We start from the raw sequence: 22,007 nt of genomic DNA on the forward strand, positions 1-22,007 counted from the left end.
TGTCTCATTACGTGCAGTACTGAGCTGTCTGTTTTTATCTGGTTTAGAACACACAGAGAAATGAGAGCCATATGTTAAGATTGTGGATGATGGGCAAAATAAAAAAAAAGTGCAGTTTTCCATGTAAGAAGCAGTGTTACCATGCCATCTACTGTACAGAGTTGTAACGACAAGCTACGTTCACAGGCAGTCCCATTACGATGTGTTTATGAGTGAGGGTGAACAGGTGGTGCCAACTCTAATCTCCCTCGAACCCCCCAAATACAAAAAGACAAACAAGGGTGCCACCAGGAACACACATGGGTGACCCTAGTGAGACAAGCGGTACAGAAAAAGGATGGATGAAAATGCGTAAAACAACAAATTAACGGAATAAACCCCAAAAAAGGTGCTGGGGGCTGTGACCGAACTCACTGCCTCGACTTTTAAAGGCAGCAGCTGTAGCATTACACCAGGGACCGCCAGGTTGACGGCGACGAGCGCGGAGTCGGATTACTGCTCTTATTCTTTTTTTTTCCCCCTCTCTGACTCACAACAGTGATGAACATCTTTTGCGCATGTGCCGAAAATGTGTCCCCTCGCCCAAAATGAGGCCCCCCCTCATGGATCGTGGGGGGCCCTACGCATGGCTTGTGTTCTGCGTGTGGGGAGGGACGGCCCAGATGTTAAATGTACTAAAAGAACATGAAAAGTTATGTTAAAAAAGAGCATCAAGAAAATACAAGACCTAAAATCAGGATAAATTAGTTACAAATACGACAAAAAATGTATTATTTCTAGGGCTGTCAAAAATAGTGCGATAACATCGTTAACTAATTTATTTCTTTAATTTTGTTGAATTTTTTGTGCGTAATTAACGCATACGCATCACGGCACGCCACGGCTCGTTATGACGACAGACCGCGGCACAGTGTAGCTCCCCACAGAGTCTCCGACGTTCTTTTTAACGTTATTCGTACCCGAACACATGAACAGCAGTGCAATCCAACACCACATATGTACCTCCTAGTCCACACGAACACGACTCTAGTCCATTCGTCATTTGCAACGACACTTCCTCATTGTCACTAGACAGACCGCTAGATGCATTCACGGACACTCAGAACATCGTCTTTAAGCGATCTTTAATATGCGTGTATGTGCGGTCTAAATCAACAGAAATGCAAAGAAAAACAGTAAGTAACAATAATATCCTAATCACTTATTTTGTAACTCTTAACGCGGGCGTACGATATGCTGCATTTAAGGACGCCCGGAAATCCCAGAGAATTCACGCAAAACATTTGAATTCAACTGAAATGACGTGTTGTCTTTGCTCATGATAACGCAGTTAAAGTCAGATTCAAATATTCTGCTACTATTAAAGAAACCGGTGTTCGGTAAATAGATTTGCATACATGCTTGCCATCTCTTAACTTGATTGGAATTTTCCGTTAATTTGGTGCTGTTAATAAATACAAATATATTACTTTGTACTTTATTTATCCCACAGCAAGGACATGTCGATGAAATGCAGCAGAATATATATATAATAATCCTGGCCTGTCATTTAGCTTTCTTTCAATAAAATACAGTAAAAATGGGCATATTTCAGGCATAGCGTGACATGGTGATTAATCCTGATTAATTAATTAGAAAATCGGGATTAATCTGATTAAAACTTGTAATCATTTGACAGCCCTAATTGTTTCATGTATTAAAAATATGAATGAAAGTGTAAGGGTTTGAATGAAGTTTGACCGCCATGTGGCCACAAGAAGGTGCTGTTGTCCTACTCTGTGTGTGTGTGTGTGTGTGTGTGTGTGTGTGTGTGTGTGTGTGTGTGTGTGTGTGTTGCCACTGAAAGATGTGATCCAGGGTTGTGTGAGGACCGTACTGTTGTGTCCCAGATGAAAGGTTTTGTTGACAGTGCATGATATGTGTGTGTCTTGTGTTGATGTTTGTGACGGTGTGTGTCACATGATCAGCTTTGCCGCCCATCCATCCCTCCACCTTTCCTGATGGAGGGGAAGGTCCCATGAGAGCCTTGTGGTTTTGTCTGCTAGAAGGCATACCGCCGCCGCCACCACCACCGCTGGATCGTCTCCTTCTTTTTTTTTCATCCCTCCTTTCTGTTTAATGTGGAAGTTTTGAGCAATGGCTGGCCGCCTTTGTGGCTTGGTGGGAAGGGCATTTTTAGAAGAATGCCTCATTGCGGTGGCTTCGAGTCATTCCTGAGTCCCCCTGCAGTCACACAGCAGCATACTGGAGGTGGAAGCAAGCGCATTTAGACGCTCGTGTGCCCACATCTCACTTGTCAAAACATTCACAAGAACATGGCTCTCAAAGGATTACATGTCGCCGCTATTTAGTCGGAAGCTGTGCAGATTTGGTTCATATTAGAATATTTTACCAGGCACATGACAACACTGCCATGATGGGGGTTTTCTGTCAGGCAGTTAGGGCAATGCTCCAGCAGCTCCAGCAGATGGCGCTGTGGTGGACAGTTCATCACGTTCACATGTCCAAACCTTTTTGCAGCGAGGGCCGTACTGACAGATCAAAGGTTGCAGATTATTAGTATCGACTTCACTTTTTTTTTCTTCCGAATATTTATTTTCACACAATTTTCTTAATATATATTATGACTTTATTGCCATAATATTATAACCTTTTTCCCCAACATAATTTACCTTTATTTTGTTTGTTTCTCAATAATATGACGACTTAAAAAAACAACAACAACAAATTGTGTCTTTAATATTTCAACTCGATTAAAATGACATTATTTCTCCTCGTAATACCATAATAACGTTTTTTTGTCGCTATGAATACTTTTTTCTCTTAATATTTTTATTTGATTCTCATAAAATTACAGCTGGATTTGTTTCTATTTCTGTCGCTGTTGTTTTTTTTCAAATTTTCCAAATATTTCTGATTCATCCTTGTACATTTTTTTCCTCTTCATTACGACATAACTTTTTCCGTTACCTAACGTTCCAAAAATGATTTATTTAGTTTTGTTCATTTCTCATAATATTACAACTTTAAAACACAATTTTTTTCTGTAATATTTCAACTCTATTGCTACTAAAATTAGCTTTTTTCTTAAAATATTTAGACCTTTTTTTTCTAATTAGGATAAAATTTTTTGCTCCTAATATTTAGATTTTATTCTCATAAAATTGCAGCTGTTTTTTTTTCCATTTCTGCTTTTTTTTCCATTTCCTAATATTTCAGATTTATCCTTTTCATTTTCTCTTAATTGTGACATAACTTTTTCTGCAACCTAACTTTAAAAAAATTACAACTTTATTTAGTTTTTTTTGCGTCTCATATTATGACTTTTTTTTTTAACATTTTTCTTTAATATTTCAACTCTATGCTACTAAAATGATGTTATTTTTCTTCATAATATTAACAGTTTTTTCTCGTAATATTGTGACTTGTTTTCTGTTAAGAATACAAATTTGTTCTTTTCATATTTTGACTTTACGGCTGTTTTTTTTTTTTTTCATTTTTCTTCTTCTAATTATGACTTTATTCCCATAATATTTTGACTTTGTTCTTGCAACAACTTTTTCTGCAACCAAAATTTCCCCAAATTGCAGCTTTATTCATTGTTTTGTTTGCTTTTCATGACATTAAGACTTTTTAAAAAAAAGTATTTCTTTAATATTTCATCTTTATGCTACAAAAATGATGTTATTTTTCATTATTCATCATTATAATGTTACAATGTTATTAATGTAAAATTACGACTTTATGTTGTTAGATTACAACTTTTTCTCTTAAAATTTTGACTTTGATCTTGCAAAATAACTGCTGATTTTTCCTTTTTTTTTAGGTTTCTAATTAAATTCTATTTTAAAAGGGCACTAAAACATCCGCGGGTCGCACCTTGGACACCCCTGATGTAGCGTACTGCTCAAAACGTGAAATGCGATTGAAAGAGAAGCTGTCTCAAAACTTGTGATTGTAGTGTTGGACAGTGGTTCCCCACAAAAACCAAAATATTTGTATTCTTTCCTCCGCAGAAAGCCCATCTCATTCACCATAGCTTGCTACTAATTTATAAATGCATGATAAAAAAAAAAAGCCCACCATTTTGACATGTTCCCGCCTTTACGCTTCACTGAACTGGTCCTCGAACGCACCACAGTTACCGTGAGTGTTGTCGTGAGTGTTGTCGTGAGTGTTGTCGTGAGTGAACAGTGGCACTTGAAGAGGGAAGGGGCGGGTTCTGGAGCTGAATCTCACATAATAATTACAACAGTCGCTTTTATTGCAAATGTGGATCAGAAATCAGAGGTGAACATCAACATTAAGTTAACAAGAGGGCTTTGGAGGGGGAGGTTGCGAGCCGTGTGTCAAAAATACACGTTTTTATGGGCTTGCTTGTGGATTTTGGCTTGTGGTCCCAGGAAGTGACCCAGAAAGGAGGGCATCTGCTGTATTTCATTAGCGCAGTCAGTACTGTACTCATACGGACTCTCCCTCTTATTATAATTAGGGCCCGAGCACAAAGACCCAGGCAGTGCAAGGGTGCTTTTGTAATATTATTATTATGTAATACTGCTATTCCATGTGATACATGAATAATACTAATACAATCATGATGGAGTACGCAGCTTTGTATTCAAGTTCTGCAAGAATTCTGGTAAATCTTGTCTTCTCTGCAGTGTTTTAGAGCATTCCGACACCAACCGGATGACCACCCAGAACATCGGAATCGTGTTCGGGCCGACGCTGATGCGCCCCGAGCGCGACAGCGGCAACATGGCGGTGAACATGGTGTACCAGAACCAGGCGGTGGAGCTGATTCTCAACGAGTACGAGCACGTCTTCGGCAGGAGGGCCTCCTGAGGTCGGCCGTGTTGACTTCCAGACGGCGTCGAACGGATTTCACATGAAGAGATCATCGGAAGGAAAGCGGCGTGTGCTTCGTCAGGAGGACATCTGGCCGCCACGCTGCTGCAAGAGTCCCGTTTTGGCTGCCGTGATTTTTGACCGCAGATGTGGGAGCCCGGCTTCGGATGCAGCGGGCGCCTCCTTGTCACTTCTCCTTCATAGTCGCCAGGCTACCTCCCCACCCCCGCACGACCACCTTCTCAGATACACAAAGGAAGGAGTAGTGGAACCGCCTCACTGTGAATGCGCCTCTACGCGGCCGAGCATCAGCGCACGCTTCCGTTCAAACACACTGATGATACGATGGCCGCCATCTTCCTTTTCTACCACATCGCTTCTTTGTTTCTTGTGGAACTTCCCCATTTTACATTTTATGTGAGAATATATACGTATGTACATACGGGTGTCCCATACCTTCTTTGTCCACTGCCAAGCATCTAAATTAGGGATGCTGCCGATTCCGATACCGATCATCCATGAGTGAAATCGGCCGACACCGATGCCAATCACATCAATTAAGTGTGCGTTTTTCAATGTATTTATGATGAGTGCTATTGGCCAGGGGGTGCCGTATAACGGGGAAATGTTAGGATAATTCCAAGGTCCCCTGACTCCTGGGGGGCCCAAGAAATAGGTAATTATTAAAAAATAATTTAAAAAAACATAAAATAACCTGCATTTAGACAAAAACATATTTGAGTTCCTTTTTCAAGAGAACATCTTTCAGGAGGCTTTGGATGTGAGACTACTTGGCCTGTCACGATAACACATTTTCCTGGTCGATAATTGTGTTATAAATTATCAACGATAATCGCTAAACTTTGACCTTTTTTTAGACCATATTATCTTGAACTTTATCATGCAATGATCACCGTGTCGTGTCACATTTGAGCCACTAGATGGCACTCCAGTGTAGTGTATCTGTGTGAGGCACAGAAGATGCTTACTATATATAGCACGGCGTCACCACTTTACATACCCTGGTTATCGCCAGCTCTATTCATTCACTTCGCCGATCAAACGTCCGAGTAAGCGCCAACCGCCGGGATGAATGCCCCACAGCACATCCACACTGGAACTGTGGCATTCGGCTTCCAGACTATCGCTTTTGTGCTTTCATTCATATTAGCGTTTTCTTGCTAACCTAGCTAGCATTAATTGTATTCAATCACTAGTAGCTAGGCCCCCACCTCCACGCACTGTGACAAAGATGCTGATTAGCTGACAGGAGGCTCACTCTCCCCCTTAATTTGACTATACAACCAATGCGCTCAGACACAAGCAGAGTGAACCCTCTTCTCATCAAGCCTGTGCGCTACAGCAAGACCAGGAAATGGAACAGGCATACGCACATGTCAATTTATCTAGGCGTCAAAATTATAGACCTCGTTTTTTTTTCTATCGTTCAGTTAATCGTTTTATGGATTATCATGACAGGCCTAAGAGTACATATTTTCATGGCATTCTAGCAGGACTTCCAGGTATCGTGCAGCGGGGCTCCAAGTGAGAGAGCAATCGGAAAAGCCGGCGTCTTCCACTGCTGAGAGAGGCTGGTCGTCTCATCCGATGAGTTCAATTATGTTTGGGGTTATTTGTTATTATTGTTATTCGGCTTGTGACTGTTGCACATATGGGTGAGTGTTGTCCAGCATGGGTTACGTTAGCTTTGCCCGATGGTCACATTGTGAGCTTCGAAAACTCACCATTCTCCGCCAAGTGTTTGTTCTTCAAAGGCCGCAGTAAATGAAAACGTTTTAATATGCTACGATATATTTTTCGTCACATGTTTTGCAGGTTGCAAAATTGATATCACGCTCACAAACGGCCGGTCAGTTCCACACGGCAGACATGATTGTTGTGGGTTTGGCACACCCGCGCAGGGTGAAGAAAAGTGGGCGGGGGAAGCTTGCTACAGGCTGCATGCTGCAATAGTACGGGCCTGAGGTGATCGGCTTTTGTGAAAGGCATTTATCGGCCAATACTGATCGGTGGCCGATCGATCGGCGCATCCCTAATGGAAATGCTCCATTTGACTCCATAGATTGGCTTTGAAATGTGTTGTGAAACCACATCTGCCCTGAAATAAAACAACGTGAGCCCCCCCCACCATGTGATTCTCCTGTAGAGTGCTATGTTGCTTCTTTCTAATGACGCCTTCTCACTAGCATTCATTACATTTTAAATGTATAATTCATATTATAATATATATTAATATGTATTTATTATAGTTACAAAATATTTTTTTCTTTAAAATATTTTTTTATTAAGAATGATTTTTTTTCCTCAATTTAAATAAATTATATTTGAAAAGTACAATACTTATTAAAAAATATATATTGTGCTTTTGTTTTTTTTAAATATGTTTAAAATATTTTTTTTAAGTATTAAGAATTATTTATGATTGTATTAAAATAATTAAACAAAGCTGCGATTGCTAATGCTGCTTCTTTCCAATGAGGCCCTTCTTCTTACAAGGACTGAATGATATTTTAAAAGTGTAATTAGTATTTTTTGTTAAAATAAAGTAGTTATACATGTATATGTTTAATTATTAGGAATTATTTGAAAATAAAGAACAGCTTTGAGTGCAAATTTGGACCTGCTCAGCAAGAATAAATGAATTATATGTGAAAAAAAAAATTATTTATCAAAGTATTTATATATTTATAGTTAAGAATTATATTGAAATATCAACAAAAAAAATAGTGAGTGCTGCTGCTGCTTCTTTCTAATGAGGCCCTTTTCACAATAAATACATAACATAAAAAAATACATTTCTAAAAAAATAAAAAGTTAAAAAAAAAATTTATTAAATGTTTTGTAATGATTAAGAATTGTTTAGAAATCAATTAAATGATTAACGAATAGTGAGTTCATATTTATGAAATACATTTTTTATGGTATTATATCTTTCTTTAAAATATTAGTTTGATTTTATTAATTATTCAGAATGATAGAAAAATAATTTAAAAAATAGCGCTAGTGCTTCTTTCTGATTAGGCCCTTCTAACAAGGATTAAATATATTAAAGTATATTTGTAAAATTATTTTTTATAGGTTTTTATATTTTTTCTTTAAAACATTTTTTTTTAATTATTCAGAATTTATTAAAATAATTTCAAACGAGACCCGTCTCACAATAATTAAATGAATTATTAGGTTGATTTTTTTAAATATATATTTTTTGGCAGTAGTGATTTAAAATAATAGTAAAATTAATTTAGAGTAAACAAAGTACTGTAGTACACATAAAGTAAATATCAAATAAAGTGGGAGGGTGGGGGTGTCAGATAAAGAAGAGAGGACAGGATGGTGGTATAACGTATGTACAATTTATTATTACAAATATGCACAAACATGCAAAGAAATATTATAAAACGTTCATACATAGTAAAAAAAAACACACACACAAAAAACGGCATTTTGGCTCTATTACAAAAATACTGCTTGATATATTATTTTAAAAACGAGGTGTGCGCTCATTGTGTGAAGGTAAACGTATTTGCGTCCTGAAGCTTTGCATGAAAGGACATTAGTGTGTGTGTGTGTGTGTGTGAGAGACCATCATAAGACATTGCATAGCAGAAGATGGTCTTAACTAGTGGTCACATGACTCACAGTTGGAGGCACTTTTCACGCTGACTCACAAAAAGTCATAAAAAGCTACAAAGGCAAGACTGTAGTCGACTTTTGCATTGCTTTGACAAACAAACCAGGGAGACAAAACCGCACGTTTCACTGCGGATGGAAGTGAAAGCATTTGTCGTTCTAAAAAGTCGCCCTTCATCTTTCACAGCATAAATAAGACAAACGTGGTCACCTGACAGGTTGACGCTCTCGTAGCGCAGGACAGTCCGTGAAAAGTGCAGCGGAACCTCCAAAGTCCAAAGCCCCTGAGGTTTCATCAGAATCTGACCGGCATTTTTGTGGAAAATCCGCTTTCAAGCGCCACGGAATCACCGTCGGTAAATCTTGCAAGATTTTTTTTGTCTTTCTCATTCAAGTTAAGACTTCAGCAACAAAATCATGTTTTTATGTTTTATTATTACCGGCGGTTAACTTCTTTTTACGCTTGACCCGACAATCACAAAATGTTACAAAGTAACACGTCTTAGGCCAGGGGTGTCCAAAGAGCGGACCGTGAGCCACATTTTCAAAACATAAAAAAAAAACCCTCACCAAAAATGGAAAAATGACAGAAAAAAACGATAAAGAGAAAAAACTTGTAACGTACCGAGAGAAGGTCGTAATTTTAGGAGAGTAACGTCGTTTTAGTGAATAATAGGGAAATGAGGGTGCGGAAAAAGTTGAAATGTTCCAAGAACAAAGTCAGTATATTAGGGACATAAAGTCATAATCACGAGAAGAAAGTTTAAATAAAAAAAAAGTTGCCATTTTACGAGCGTAAAGACCAAAAGCTGCGATGTTACAAGAGAAAACGTAACATGAAGAAAAAAAATCCTTCCTTTTAGTAGCAGGGAGCTGAAATATGAACGAATATGTGGAGGAATGAGAAACAAACACAGCAAAATAACGTTGCCAGTCGTGAGGAATTAGGTGAGTAATCTATAATATAGCTATAATGTAGCTACAGTATATCTATAATATATCTACTGTATTGTATATCTATATTATATATATAATATATCTATATTATATCTATAATATATCTATAGTATATCTATATTATATCTATAATATATCTGTATTATATCTCTAATATATCTATATCTAACTTCTTAGCACAGCTACCGTACATGTGTTGCTTTACGAAATACGTCAGTGGCAAAGTTGCATCCTTTCATTTTTGGGTTTGCGTCCCTCCCTGGTCAAATGTGTGGACACCCCCGTCCTTTAGGCCCCCCCCGCCTTCACATTCTTTTTACACTTGCGTGTCAGTCCGATAGTATTTGAAAAATCTGCCTCCATCTTTTCTCAGTACATTTAAGAGGGGATGGGTTCTTTTCGTGTGCTTTTCCATGTTATTCCTGTCAGCGGTTGGCTTCTTTTCCCACTTTTTTCCCACATTTAAGCTTATTTTTATTTTGTTTGTATTTTTATACCTTACCAGCGTTTCAATTCTTGTGTCTTTCTTGTCCTTTCAGTGCCAACGAGTCCTGTTGAACATGTGCTATAGTTTGAAAAAGACTTTTCACCTTTTATTGTTACCGCAACAACAAAAGAATTCAAAAGGTTAGCTTCTTTTTACACTTGTGTGACAATGAATTGAAATGAATCCTGAGAAAGTAGAAGGCGCGGATGCGGCCTGACTCAAATGACACCTTGGTGATTCATTTTTTAGTGTTTTTTAAAAAAAAAAAGAATTAAAACATCATTTAATATTGTGTGTTTTTATTTGATAATGATGAAATAATACTAAATTAAAAGAAAAACATTCAGTGAAATAGCGTGAAAGTTTAAACTGCTGTTAATGAAATGACCTGTATTGTTATTTAAAGGTTTTAGGAGGGTGACAGTTTGACCCTGGAACAGATTATTTTCCTATGAGGGGGGAAAACAAATCAGAAATGAAGTATGGAGGTTAAAAAAACGTGATTTTGTTGAGCTTTCGAGGTTCCACTGCCAATAAGACGTCCCGTATTTAGTGTTTGGCTGAATGAAAGCGAAAGGTTGTGTCACATGTTTGGCTGGAGTGGCTTCATGCTGTGTTTCTTTGGCAGGAGACATCTATGTACACTACATCTACGTACGCTTTTGTCCTTCCATCAAGTTTTTATTGTGGCTAGATGTGTCACGTCCACACTCAGTTCACATTTATCCAAGTCTCCATTCCGGTCCTGCTGGTGTCCATCCCAAAGCTCCGCACCGTCTGCGCTCTCCTCAGCCGGGACAGGATCTCCATCTTCTTCGTCTCTTCCATCCTGATCTTCTTCCTCCTCTTTGTGCGCCTCAGAAGCGCCGTCCAGGCTTGCGTCGCTGAGGAAGGACTGCGGGGTCCGGGTGTCGTCCGTGGACAGGGCGGGCTCTCGGGGCAGGTCTTCGTGATCGTGGTCGGGGTCCTGCTGGTCCTTGCTGCAGTAGGCGTAGCGGTGGTTCATGTGCTGCGAGTAGGAGCCCGAGTGCGAGAAGCGCTTTCCGCACTTGTCGCACTGGTAGGGTTTCTCTCCAGAGTGCAGCCTGCTGTGTTCGATCAGGTGGTGCTTGTGCTTGAACGCCTTCTGGCACACTTTACACTCGTAGGGACGCTTGCCTGCAAATGGACACAAGAAGACATTTCAACATAAATCCACCCAAAATGCAAAAGAAGCCATGTACATCCACACACCCGTGTGTTCGTATTTGTGCCGCAGCAGCGAGCTGCTCTTCTGGAAGGTTTTTTCACAAATGTCGCAAGCGTAAAGACCCTCGTCCGTCTTCTTCAGTCTCTTGCGTCCTGGTCCTCCGTCCCCCTCCAAGCCTTCATCCATGAGAGAGAGGTAGTCCAGGGCTCCACGGTTTAACACCTCCCCCTAAAACACAACACCACATTTCACTGACACGACTGGACTACAAAAGCACCTTTTCGGTGACCAGGCATTCTTCAGCTGAAGGAAAACTGGTCATCTTATGCTGAAATCCAGGATACGCATCAAAAGAAATCCGAGGAGAATGTTTGGAGGGGGAGGAGCGAGCCGTGCATCAAAAACAGACATTTTTACTCACGGATTTTCACCATTCACTGCAAAAAGCAGAAATCTACTGTACTTATTTGTTGTCTTTGTTCTTACTACCTACTTGCTTATATGAATTCATATGTAGTCAAATCTTAGATGCATCACTTCTAAGAAGAAAAACAAGCTGACACAATTTCCCAAAATGCTTCAAACAAGTATTTTCTTTTGAATAATGTCCTAATAATACAATATAATATTTCACTAGAATAAAGCACAAACATTATAGTAAAAAATAAAGTTGTAATTTTACAAAAACAGAGCTGTAATATTAGGAGAAAAAGGTGTAACATTGACATGTCATTATTTATATTATATTATATACATTTATTTTATATTTATTATATTATATATATATATATATACTTTTTAAAATTATTTTTATTTATATTATTTTGTTTTATTAAAAATACATGTATTTTTTTAAATATAATATTATATATCATATCGTAATTGATAGTTTTGATATGATATTTTTCTAACGAGTGCCCATAACTTTTAACAACCAGCCATAATCGTACTGCTTTTACGGCAAAAAAGTTGTACAAATTATCCGGAAAAAAGGTGCAATAATACAGGATAATTAATTAATACATAAAGGTAAATCAATAATTTATTCAGAACGTATCTATATAGAGATATTGTATCATTATGAATGAAATACGTATACGTGCAAATATGGAAAATAAATGATAAAAAAACTACTTGAATAAAAAAAAAAATGGAAGAAAATAAGTTGCAACAATGACAGTAGCCATAATAAAGTTGTACAATTGTAAGAAAAGCGTCAATGTTGTAATTATAGCTGGGGCATTTACTCACCTAGACTGCAAAGATGCTAACTGGAAGCAGGTGGTAATAATAATAACAATAATAACAATAATAATAATAATAATAATAATTGGTGAGCGGCTGTGTAAACTCATCATAACTTAAAAAAAAACAACTTTAATAATGATTTGAAGTGCATGAAAAAGTGGGAAGGAAAAAGTAGCTCTCTTTGACCACACGGTCATGTATTAACAGTAATAGTATATTGACGGTATATTGCTACGCCGCAGCCGCAACAGAACCAATGTTGTAATAGCGGTAGGGAGCAAACTGCTCAGCCAGCATTAATCCGGCTGATGAGTTGATTGTAAGACGAATATAACACGCAAGGCTTTCACACCAATAGCTGAGTTGAACCATTTTCAAGCGCATGCAGAGGTAGATAAAGATGTTAATGCCATTGGGTTTTGACCCAGTGGTTATTTATTTTTGTAGACTACGCACCCACGTTTTATAATATATATACACGACACGTCAAAAGTTTTAGAACGTCTCCAGTTATTTATTGAAATTCAAGTAGTTCAAGTAGTCCAATGAATAGCTTGAAATGGCACAAAAGGTAAGTGGTGAAGTGCCAGAGGTTAAAAAAAGTAAGGTGACCCATAAGGGAAAAATGAAGTGTATTTCAGAATGATACAAAAAGGCCTGTTTCACGGAACACAAAATGGGTCCACAATTTAAAGCAGTTCTGCAGAAATGGAGGTTGATCAAGCCTTGGAAGTTGGTGCAACTAATTCCTACACGTGTTCCAGGTTCTGGAGTACTTAGTACCTCCTCTGTCTGCATAAAACCAGTGTTCTTAACACACTGTGGTACTATACCCATCATCAGTGAACATCAGTTGAACAGCATTGGACTGGAGAACGTAATTTGTTGCTCCAAAAATGGAAAGGGAATGGAATTGGAGTGTTGTAAAACATTTTATGGGTAGTACAGTATATTTATGATACATGTAAATATTACAAATAAAAGCCAACATTTTGACCGTGGTTCCCCAATTTGAGTTTTTGCAGTGTCAGCAGATTGCATACATACCATGAGCGCTTGTCTCTCCTGATGCAGCTTCTTGAGCGTGGCTTCTGAGTCGCTGTCCACCATGTAGGCCAAAGGAGACAGGAAGCCGGGGCCAAATGGGAGCGGTGCGATGCTGTCGTGTCCTGCAAAGCTCAAAGCGGGCTGGTTGAAGAAGGGGAATCCATTGTACAAAGATCCTGGAAAGACAGGAGGAGCTCTGTACATGGGGTGGAGGGAAGGATCTGGAAGTTGTGCAGGACTCGGCCGCCTCCTGTCGTCTGTCCTGCCTCCCTTGGAGGACGTACCGTTGACACTTGCTAGCTGCTTGCGCACGGAAAGGTCCAGAGGTTCGTTCTGAGCACACGTGTGAGGTGAGGAGAGTTCAGAAGGTGGATGGCTGCTGAGGTCAATGCATGCAGGAGAACCCAAAGATGGAAGTCTTCTTCTGGTGTGAGGTGAGGACACCTCTGAGGCGTGGTTGGGGCTTCCTTGAGGAGAATGCAGCGCCACCAGAAGCTGCTGAGGTACAGAAGACCACTTTTGCACTGCAGGTGATTCTCCTCCAGAGGTTCCATTGGTCGCGTCCTTGGGGTGGTCTTTGCCGTGAGCGCCTTCAGGCGCCTCCACGGCTTCACGGTTCATCTTACACAGGTAGTGCTCGTGCTGCAGGAGGACCACAACGTTGGGGAAAACCTGCAAGCACCAGCGACACGTCACGCCGCCTGACTTAGCCCCCCGCTCTGGGGACAACTTCCTATCAGGACCTCCTCCTCCGTTCCGCCTCTCCTCCACGGTGTCCATGTCCTCGTACTTGCTCACCTCCCTGTGGAGCATCTCCTGCAGCATTTGCTCGAACTTGGAACCAGACTGGAGGTAAGGCAGCAGGGTGGTCCCCTTCAAGATGCTGGCTCTCAAGGAGAGCTCCGCCGAGGGGTTGCAAAGAGGAGGCAGGTCTGAAGCTCTGAAGCCGTAATCCTGCACTGAAAACTGGTGAGGATCTTCAGGTCCTTGGCCCAGAGGCCTGCTGCTCTCCTGGGCTTGTGACGCCAAAGGAGAGCCCTTACCGCTTCTCTCCCTGCCTGCAGACGGAGATGCTGGAAAGGATGGATGCCCATTCAATGCACCGTTTGTCCCTCCTGAACTGCCGAGACACTTCTTGCTGCTCAAGTGGGAGCTGTACGAGCCAGAGTGGGAGAAACGCTTCTTGCAGTTGGAGCACTCGTATGGTTTCTCTCCTGAAGGAGGACAGACAAAGTCGCTACATTAGTTCATTTAACTTTCAACTTTATTCCCCCACCATGGACTCTTGAGGCCCTTTAACAAAGAGAAAGGAACAATCTCCATGGCTTCCTTAGAAGATCCACCAATGACTTCGCAACAACAGGTGAAGAATGAAAAACACTACAAAAAAAATACAATCATACACTACTATATATATTCATTACTACAATTATTTATTTAAAAATAGATATGTACACTTTTTTCTCTTAATATTACCATTCCATGCTTGTAAAATGACAACGTTTTGTCATACTTTTGATTTTATTCTTGTAAAATTTTACTCTTATTTTTATTACTTTAGTCAGGTCAAATTTGGACTTTTTCTTCTCATAATAAAAATCTTCATTATCACAAAAATGTCAACTTTTTTTTGTATTATTACTACTTTTTTTCCTAATAGTATTACAGCTCTTTCTTGTACAATTACAACTTATTTGCTGTAATATTTGAATGTACTAAATAACTGCATTTTTTCTTATATTACAGACTTAATTCCTGTAAAATTGTGACTTTTTTTTTTAACAGTATTACAGTTTTCTTCCTCATGTTAGTGCAACTTTATTGTGTAGTATGTTATATTATTATGACGTTTTTCCTCATAATATTAGAGTTTTATTCATATAAATTCCATTTTTTATTGTAATAAAAACTACCATTTATCTAACTACAATAAATAAAAAAACAAATTCCTATTTATATGACTTCCTGTAATATTACTTTTTTTTTTAAAGTTTTTTATTTTTTTTATATTTTTTTACTTTTCTTGTGAAGTCACAATTTTTTCTCATGATTGTACATTATTTACTAATGCAACTTTTTTTAAATTTCTTATTACACTCATCATCGTGTAAAATTACATTTGGTTAAAAATACATTTCTGGGACTTCTTTTAAAAATGTTTACTCTTTTTATTATGGCTTTATTTCTGGAAAATTACAACTTTTTCTTGTAATATTCCGACATATTTTTTATAATATTACGACTCTATTCTTACAAAAAAGCAACCTATTTTTTTTAGCAACTTCATTCTTTTGAAATTGCAAATGTTTTGAAGATATTACAAATGTTTCCTCATAATAGTCCAGCTCTATTCTTATACAATAAGAACTTGTTTAACGTAATATCCATCCATCCATCCATTTTCTATGCCGCTTCTCCTCATTAGGGTGGCGGGGGCATGCTGGAGCCTATCCCAGCTGACTTCGGGGTACACCTGGACTGGTCGCCAGCCAATCACAGGGCACATATAGACAAACAACCATTCACACTCACATTCATACCTATGGACAATTTAGAGTCTCCAATTAAGCTAACATGCATGTTTTTGGATGTGGGAGGAAGCCGGAGTACCCGGAGAAAACCCACGCACACACGGGGAGAACATGCAAACTCCACACAGAGATACCCAGGGGAGAATCAAATCGAGAATCGAATCGGTCTTCCCAATCTCCAGACTGTTACTGTGTTGGCCAACATGCTAACCACTAGGCCACCGTGCGGCCCTTAACGTAATACCACAACTTTATTCTTTTGAAATCGTGTATTTTTTCTTATGCTATTGAGACCTTTTCCTTATAATAATACAGCTTTATTCTTATTAAATGACCATTTTTTTAACACAGTACACTACGACAACCTTATCCTTGTAAAGTTGACTGTTTTCTTGTAATATTCCAGCTTTTTTGTCATAATGCTATGGCAACGTTTCATCACAGCAATTGCAACTTTTTTTCTCGTGAATTCCGACTTTTATTTATTAAAACTTGATGAAGCTTTATTAAACTATTCTTATGAAATAAGAACTTCCTTATCATAATACTTTACTCTGACTTTATTCTTTCAAAATCACACATTTTGTTTTAGCTATTATGATTTCTTCTCCTCGTAATATGACAGCTCACATCACGTTTTCAGTAATTACAGCTTTTTATCGCAATACGTTCCTACAAACCTATTCTTGGTTAAGTGCAACTTTTTCTCGTAGTAGTCCAACTTTTTGTCATATTACAGCTCTGTTCGTGGAAATTCATACGTTACTACAACTTTACTCTTGTAAAATTGCAACTTCTTTCATATCATGTTTCCACATTGTTGTCATAATACTACAGCTCTATTCCTGTAAAATTCCAACTTTTAATCAAAATACTCTTTAAAAATGGTGACTTTTTCTCATAATGTTCCAATTTTTTGTCATAATATTACAGCTCTAATCTTGTCCAATTACAATCGTGAAAAAAATGATTAGACCAGCCTTGTTTCTTCAGTTTATTGATCCATTGTAATGCCTGGTGCAACTAAAGGTACGTTTGTTTGGACAAATATAATGATGATAACAAATATAGCTCATAAGAGTTTCATTTAAGAGCTGATATCTAGCAACTCCCATGGTTTTCTTGATAATAACCAAAATCACTTATGTTCTTACATGAATAGCTGTAGCACTGCACTGCCCAAAAATGTAACACTTATGTTGTCATTGTTGTATTTGTCCAAACAAAGGTACCTTTAGTTGTATCAGGCATTCAAATGAACAAGAAACGGAAGAAACAAGCGTGGTCTAATAAGTTTTTCCATGACTGTATTATTATAAAATTCTTAATTCTTAATGTAATTATAATTAAATTATTATAAATGATAATACTTTAACACAACTTTATTCATAAAAATGAAACTTTTTTCCTTTAATATTCCGACTTCTTTCTCGTTATATCACAGCTCTAAATAAGATCTTTATTTTTTTGAAATCGTATATTTTTTCTTATAGTATAACTTTTTTCTCATAATACTACAGCTTTATTCTTGTAAAATGTATTGTAAAATCTAATAGTAACTTTTTATCATAATACTTTAGTACGACTTCATTCTTGTCAAACTGTGGCTTTTTTTCTGTTATTTTTTTGACTTGATGGCCTTTCACGGAAGTGTGGCCCCACTTTTGAAGGAAATATTCTGGGGTAAGTAGTAAAGTGTACTTATTAGCAGGAATTCTAACCAGAAGTTTCTGGTGAAATAAGCTTAGCTGCTGCGTGGTTGTTTGGTCTCACCGCTGTGTATGCGGAGGTGCTCTTTGAGGTGGTGTTTATACTTGAAGGCCTTTCCGCACTGCACACATTTGAACTTCCTGGTCTCCATGCCCTGATCCAATGTGATGGCACTCTGCAAGGCGACCAGTATAATCATCAATCATCTCCACAATAACTTGTCAAATATATTCTTGTTGAGTGTCACTCACCTTGTCATGCACTTTGTGGTGAAGCGCCAGGTGTTGCTCCAGTTGCGCCCTATGGGGGGCAGTGTATCCACAGAATGGACAGACCATGTGTCCCCTGTCTCTGTCCTGACAGTATTTGACGTGGTCCCTCAGAGAGGCTCCATGCTGGTATGTCCTGTGACAGAAGGGGCAGGCCTGCTGTCTCCTCCTGGCATCTGGAGAAGACAAATGCATAAAGAGGTGACGTTTTGAAGCGAGTTTTGATTTGCCGAGGCACCGGCTTACCTGCCCCGTCAGGTGAGTGGTGCCGAGCGCCCGGGGACCACATGGCGGGCGGCAGCTCCTCGTGCACGGTGGATGTGCCATTGTGGCCGAAATGGTCCAACAGACTGGCGGAGGTGGAGGTCTTCCTCAGCTTGGCCAGGAAGTCATAATGGGCAAGGTCCTCCAAGTCCACCTGGGAGTCTGAGCTTTTATCTGCGTAGAAACAAAACACAGCAAAAACATCACTCAAATACAAAATACCACTTATGTTTTGGTAAAATGTCTTTGATTTTGTAATCCTATGACTTTTTCTCACACCATTCTGGCTCTATTTCTGTCAAATGAAATGAAATGAAATTTTAAAAAAAGTCATACATTAATTTTTCAACTTACTGCCGGTATATTACCTCTTTTTCTTATAATAGTACGACTAATTCTTGCACAATTTTGAGCTGTTCTTGTAATATCATAACTTTTTTCTCACAGTATTAAAGCCCCGCCCTTGTAAAATAACAACTTCTTTGTCGGATTATTACGACTTTATTCTTGCATGATTCCAACATTTTTCTACGTTACTTTACTTTATTCTCGTAATTGTACCTATTTCATCTTGTAACATTATACTTAATGTCGGAGACTTAGTTTTTGTAAAACTGTGACTTTTTCCACGCAAAATTATGACTTTTCCCTCATACTGGTACAACTTTATTCTTGTAAAATTTTTACATTTTCTTAAGACATTCATTTTATCACTCAAATTATCTCTGCTCTCTATTCCCACAGAATCCTTTTTTAAAATTTGATCGTGATTCATTTTGTTCTTTTATTGTGCCTAGTAATTGCACAACGCTATTCTCGTAAACTTCCACCCTCTAAAATCTAATATTGCCACTTTTTTAATCATAAAAGTACAACTGTCGTACAATTGTAACTTCACTTTGTATTACTGCTCTTTTTTCTCGCATTATCACAGCTCTGTAAGTAACTCAGCTTATCGGAATATTGTGACTTTTTTCTCCACTTTATTCTCGTAAAATTTAGAGCTGTTCTTGTAATGTGGCTCATTCATTTTCTCTCAGTATTAAAGTGCTCATGACACCAAAACACATGCCCATTCGTTGTGTTCAAGGCTATTTGGTGGAACACTCGAGGCGACGGAGTAAGCTTGTTCACATTTCCGAAAGACACCATTCACCTCGTCAGATGATTGGCACATTTTGTGGGACAGGTGTTTCAATACTACCCCGCAGATGGAAATGCCATCTGCGTGCCAAGACGGCAGTAAGTCAATCCATGTTTCCTTTGCTAATATTCTCTATAATAGCCAGCCTAGTGCTAATGCAGTGTGGCCTACTGATGCACTAGCTAGGCGGCTAATGTGATATCTGTTGTAGCGTGCAGAAGGGTCGACTTTGATTGCAGCGTCACTTAGAATAATAATATTGCTTTTCATGCCAAATTGCTGGCTAAACAACAATCGTTATCACTCGTCTTCAGCTCTGTGCAGTGTGCATAGAGCTAGCTGATAGCTACCACTGCCAGTAAAACATACAAATATTAGTGGATGTTATTATTGTCAAGTCAAGTCAAACTTTATTTATATAGCACATTTTAAAACAACCAGGGTAGACCAAAGCGCTCCACAAGCTGTATAGACAATGAGAAAAATAAAATCAAGCAATAAATAAATACATAACCGCACACAGACAGCCAGTTTAACCAAAGACTATAAAATTATTGTTGTGAATATGTCACATTCTCTGTGTGCATTCATGGCTGTGCTTGTTTGCTCCTGGTTGCCGGTGTCACCCGTAATTGTTCTAGATGTGAATTGCTAGCAAAACATGAATTGCTGTCACTTGTCTATCTAGCCTGCGGTCGATCTGTCAGTTTCAGTAAGAAAATCTATATTTTTTAGCGAGATCTATTCTAGGACTCTTAGAATAATTGTATGGGGTTTCCTTCCAGGGCTAAATAAGCAGCGATCGCTGGTCACTGGTGTTGTATTTTGCAGTGTGCATATAAAGCTGTCAGTGTTACTTACTGACAGTCAAAAAAACATAATTGAGGCCATTTTTGTGTGTTATATCACAGTTATCACAACACAATATCAGTGAATGTCATTTTCTTGGCTTTGCTGCGAGTTCATGGCTGCATGTGTTTGAATCTGGTTCCCGGAATGTGTTCTAGTCATGACATCACACCCAAAATGCTGTTGGTTGGTCTGTAAGTGGCCCTCGCTGGAAAAAGTTTGGACACTCCTGATGTAAAAGAAGCATTTTCCAAAATTCTACCAATTTGGTCCAAATTACGAAGAGATCATCAAAAGCACCTTATGAAGTCACAATGAGGATAAATAATAAATGGAATTGTATTATCCTTGAAGAAAGACAGACAGATGCAATAAAAGGTCTTTCTCCCGCTTTGCGTCCTTGGGAGCGCTGACATGCAGACTGACGAGGAGGAGGAGGAGGAGGAGGACAAAGCCACAGACGTTGGAGAGATGGCGCCTCCTATCTTCACCTCCAGCCAGTCAGCTTCACTTTCAGCCACTTTAAGGAGGATTTTTCAAATGTTTGCAGATGTTGGCAAATTTGGAGCTGTGTTTTTATGTGGCCAGGGGACGAGTCCGTGCGGTGGAGCGCTGTAAAAACTCCGCTTTGCCTTTCTTCGCAGGGCAAGGCCAAAATCACACGAGCAGCCGGGCTAAGTGCCCGTTAAGTCGGCGGCCTGCGTGACGCTTTCATCTGAGCGGAAGGAAAAAAAGCAAAAATGCCTCGGAGCGTCACCTCTTTGATGCGTGGAAAAATAGTGACAGGATTGTGTGAGACGCCTTCTTTTGTCATGCTTCTTTCACATGGAGCAGCTTGAGGAATTGTTCCATTGTTACCATCAGACAAACACGGCAGTGTCACTAGACACTCACCAGATAGCGCTGTTTGCTCAAGCAATATGTGCATCTTTTATACTTAATATGAGTAGTCACCTTCCGAAAAAGTATAAGGACCACTACGAATACAGCCAAAATATTAACAAAGTAAAAGTAGCAACTTACAGAAGAAGTCATATTTTGAGAATAAAGTTGTCGTAATATTACAAGAGAAAAAGTGCTATTATTATCATCGTCTTGATTTTACACAAATGAAAAAAACCTCTCATTTTGCTACTATACAGTACTACTACAGTACTACTATTATGAAACGTAATTCTCCCCATTATTTCTTTCTCCAAAAAATATAAATATTACCATATTTTTATAAATGCGACTTTTTACCAATTTACTTTATTCTCAAAAAAAAAAAACTTATTGTCAAAATATTATGATCGTCAATACCACTTTTTTCGAAAAGAAATAATAAATAAATCATAACTTTTTGTCCAAAAATATAACTTTTACTAATAATATCATGATCTTTTTTCCTAAAGAAAAATACAACTTTATTCTTGTAATTTACTTTTTCTGTCAAAAAAATAAAATTGTTATAACAATTCTCATAATACTATTTTTTAAATACCACTTTCCCTCAAAAAAAATACAACTTTATTCTATGAATTATTCTTTTTTCTCCAAAACCATAATTTTGTTGTCATAATATTATGATCTTTTTTTTGAATACCACTTTTTACTTAGCTTCTTTGTCAAAAAATATAACTTATTCACTAAAAAAATTTAAATTGCATTTTCTTCTAAAAAAAAATTCTCATGGTTTTTAAAATGTAACTTTTAAATACAACTTTATTCAAATAATATCATGATCATAAAAAAATACCACTTTATTGTCATAATTTACTTTTTTTGACGAAAAAATATTATTTACTTTCATAACATTATCATTTTTTAAACA

The 22,007-nt window shown here is 38.2% G+C and overlaps 2 protein-coding genes across 6 annotated transcripts in view; one reads left to right on the forward strand and one right to left on the reverse strand.

Moving 5' to 3' along the window:
- The window catches only part of arhgap9 (Rho GTPase activating protein 9), a 61,941-nt gene extending 54,775 nt beyond the window's left edge, over nt 1-7,166 (forward strand). For 3 of the 5 annotated variants that reach the window (XM_054784322.1, XM_054784321.1, XM_054784319.1), the window contains one exon: nt 4,662-7,165. In XM_054784322.1, coding sequence (XP_054640297.1) covers nt 4,662-4,845 — 184 coding nt within the window. In that variant the 3' untranslated portion in view covers nt 4,846-7,165. Of the gene's footprint in view, nt 1-4,661 lie in introns of all 5 variants that reach the window. The other 2 variants (XM_054784323.1, XM_054784320.1) reach the window with 2 other exon arrangements.
- Nucleotides 7,167-10,129: 2,963 nt separating this feature from the next.
- The window catches only part of LOC129187058 (zinc finger E-box-binding homeobox 2-like), a 56,716-nt gene continuing 44,838 nt past the window's right edge, over nt 10,130-22,007 (reverse strand). The window contains exons 3-8 of the mRNA XM_054785979.1: nt 18,184-18,375; nt 17,920-18,113; nt 17,732-17,843; nt 13,428-14,641; nt 11,177-11,360; nt 10,130-11,101 (exon numbers count right to left, since the gene is read on the reverse strand). Coding sequence (XP_054641954.1) covers nt 10,617-11,101; nt 11,177-11,360; nt 13,428-14,641; nt 17,732-17,843; nt 17,920-18,113; nt 18,184-18,375 — 2,381 coding nt within the window. The 3' untranslated portion in view covers nt 10,130-10,616. The remainder of the gene's footprint in view (nt 11,102-11,176; nt 11,361-13,427; nt 14,642-17,731; nt 17,844-17,919; nt 18,114-18,183; nt 18,376-22,007) is intronic.

This window comes from Dunckerocampus dactyliophorus, chromosome 8 (assembly GCF_027744805.1).
Source record: "Dunckerocampus dactyliophorus isolate RoL2022-P2 chromosome 8, RoL_Ddac_1.1, whole genome shotgun sequence".
Taxonomy (NCBI): Eukaryota; Metazoa; Chordata; class Actinopteri; order Syngnathiformes; family Syngnathidae; genus Dunckerocampus; species Dunckerocampus dactyliophorus.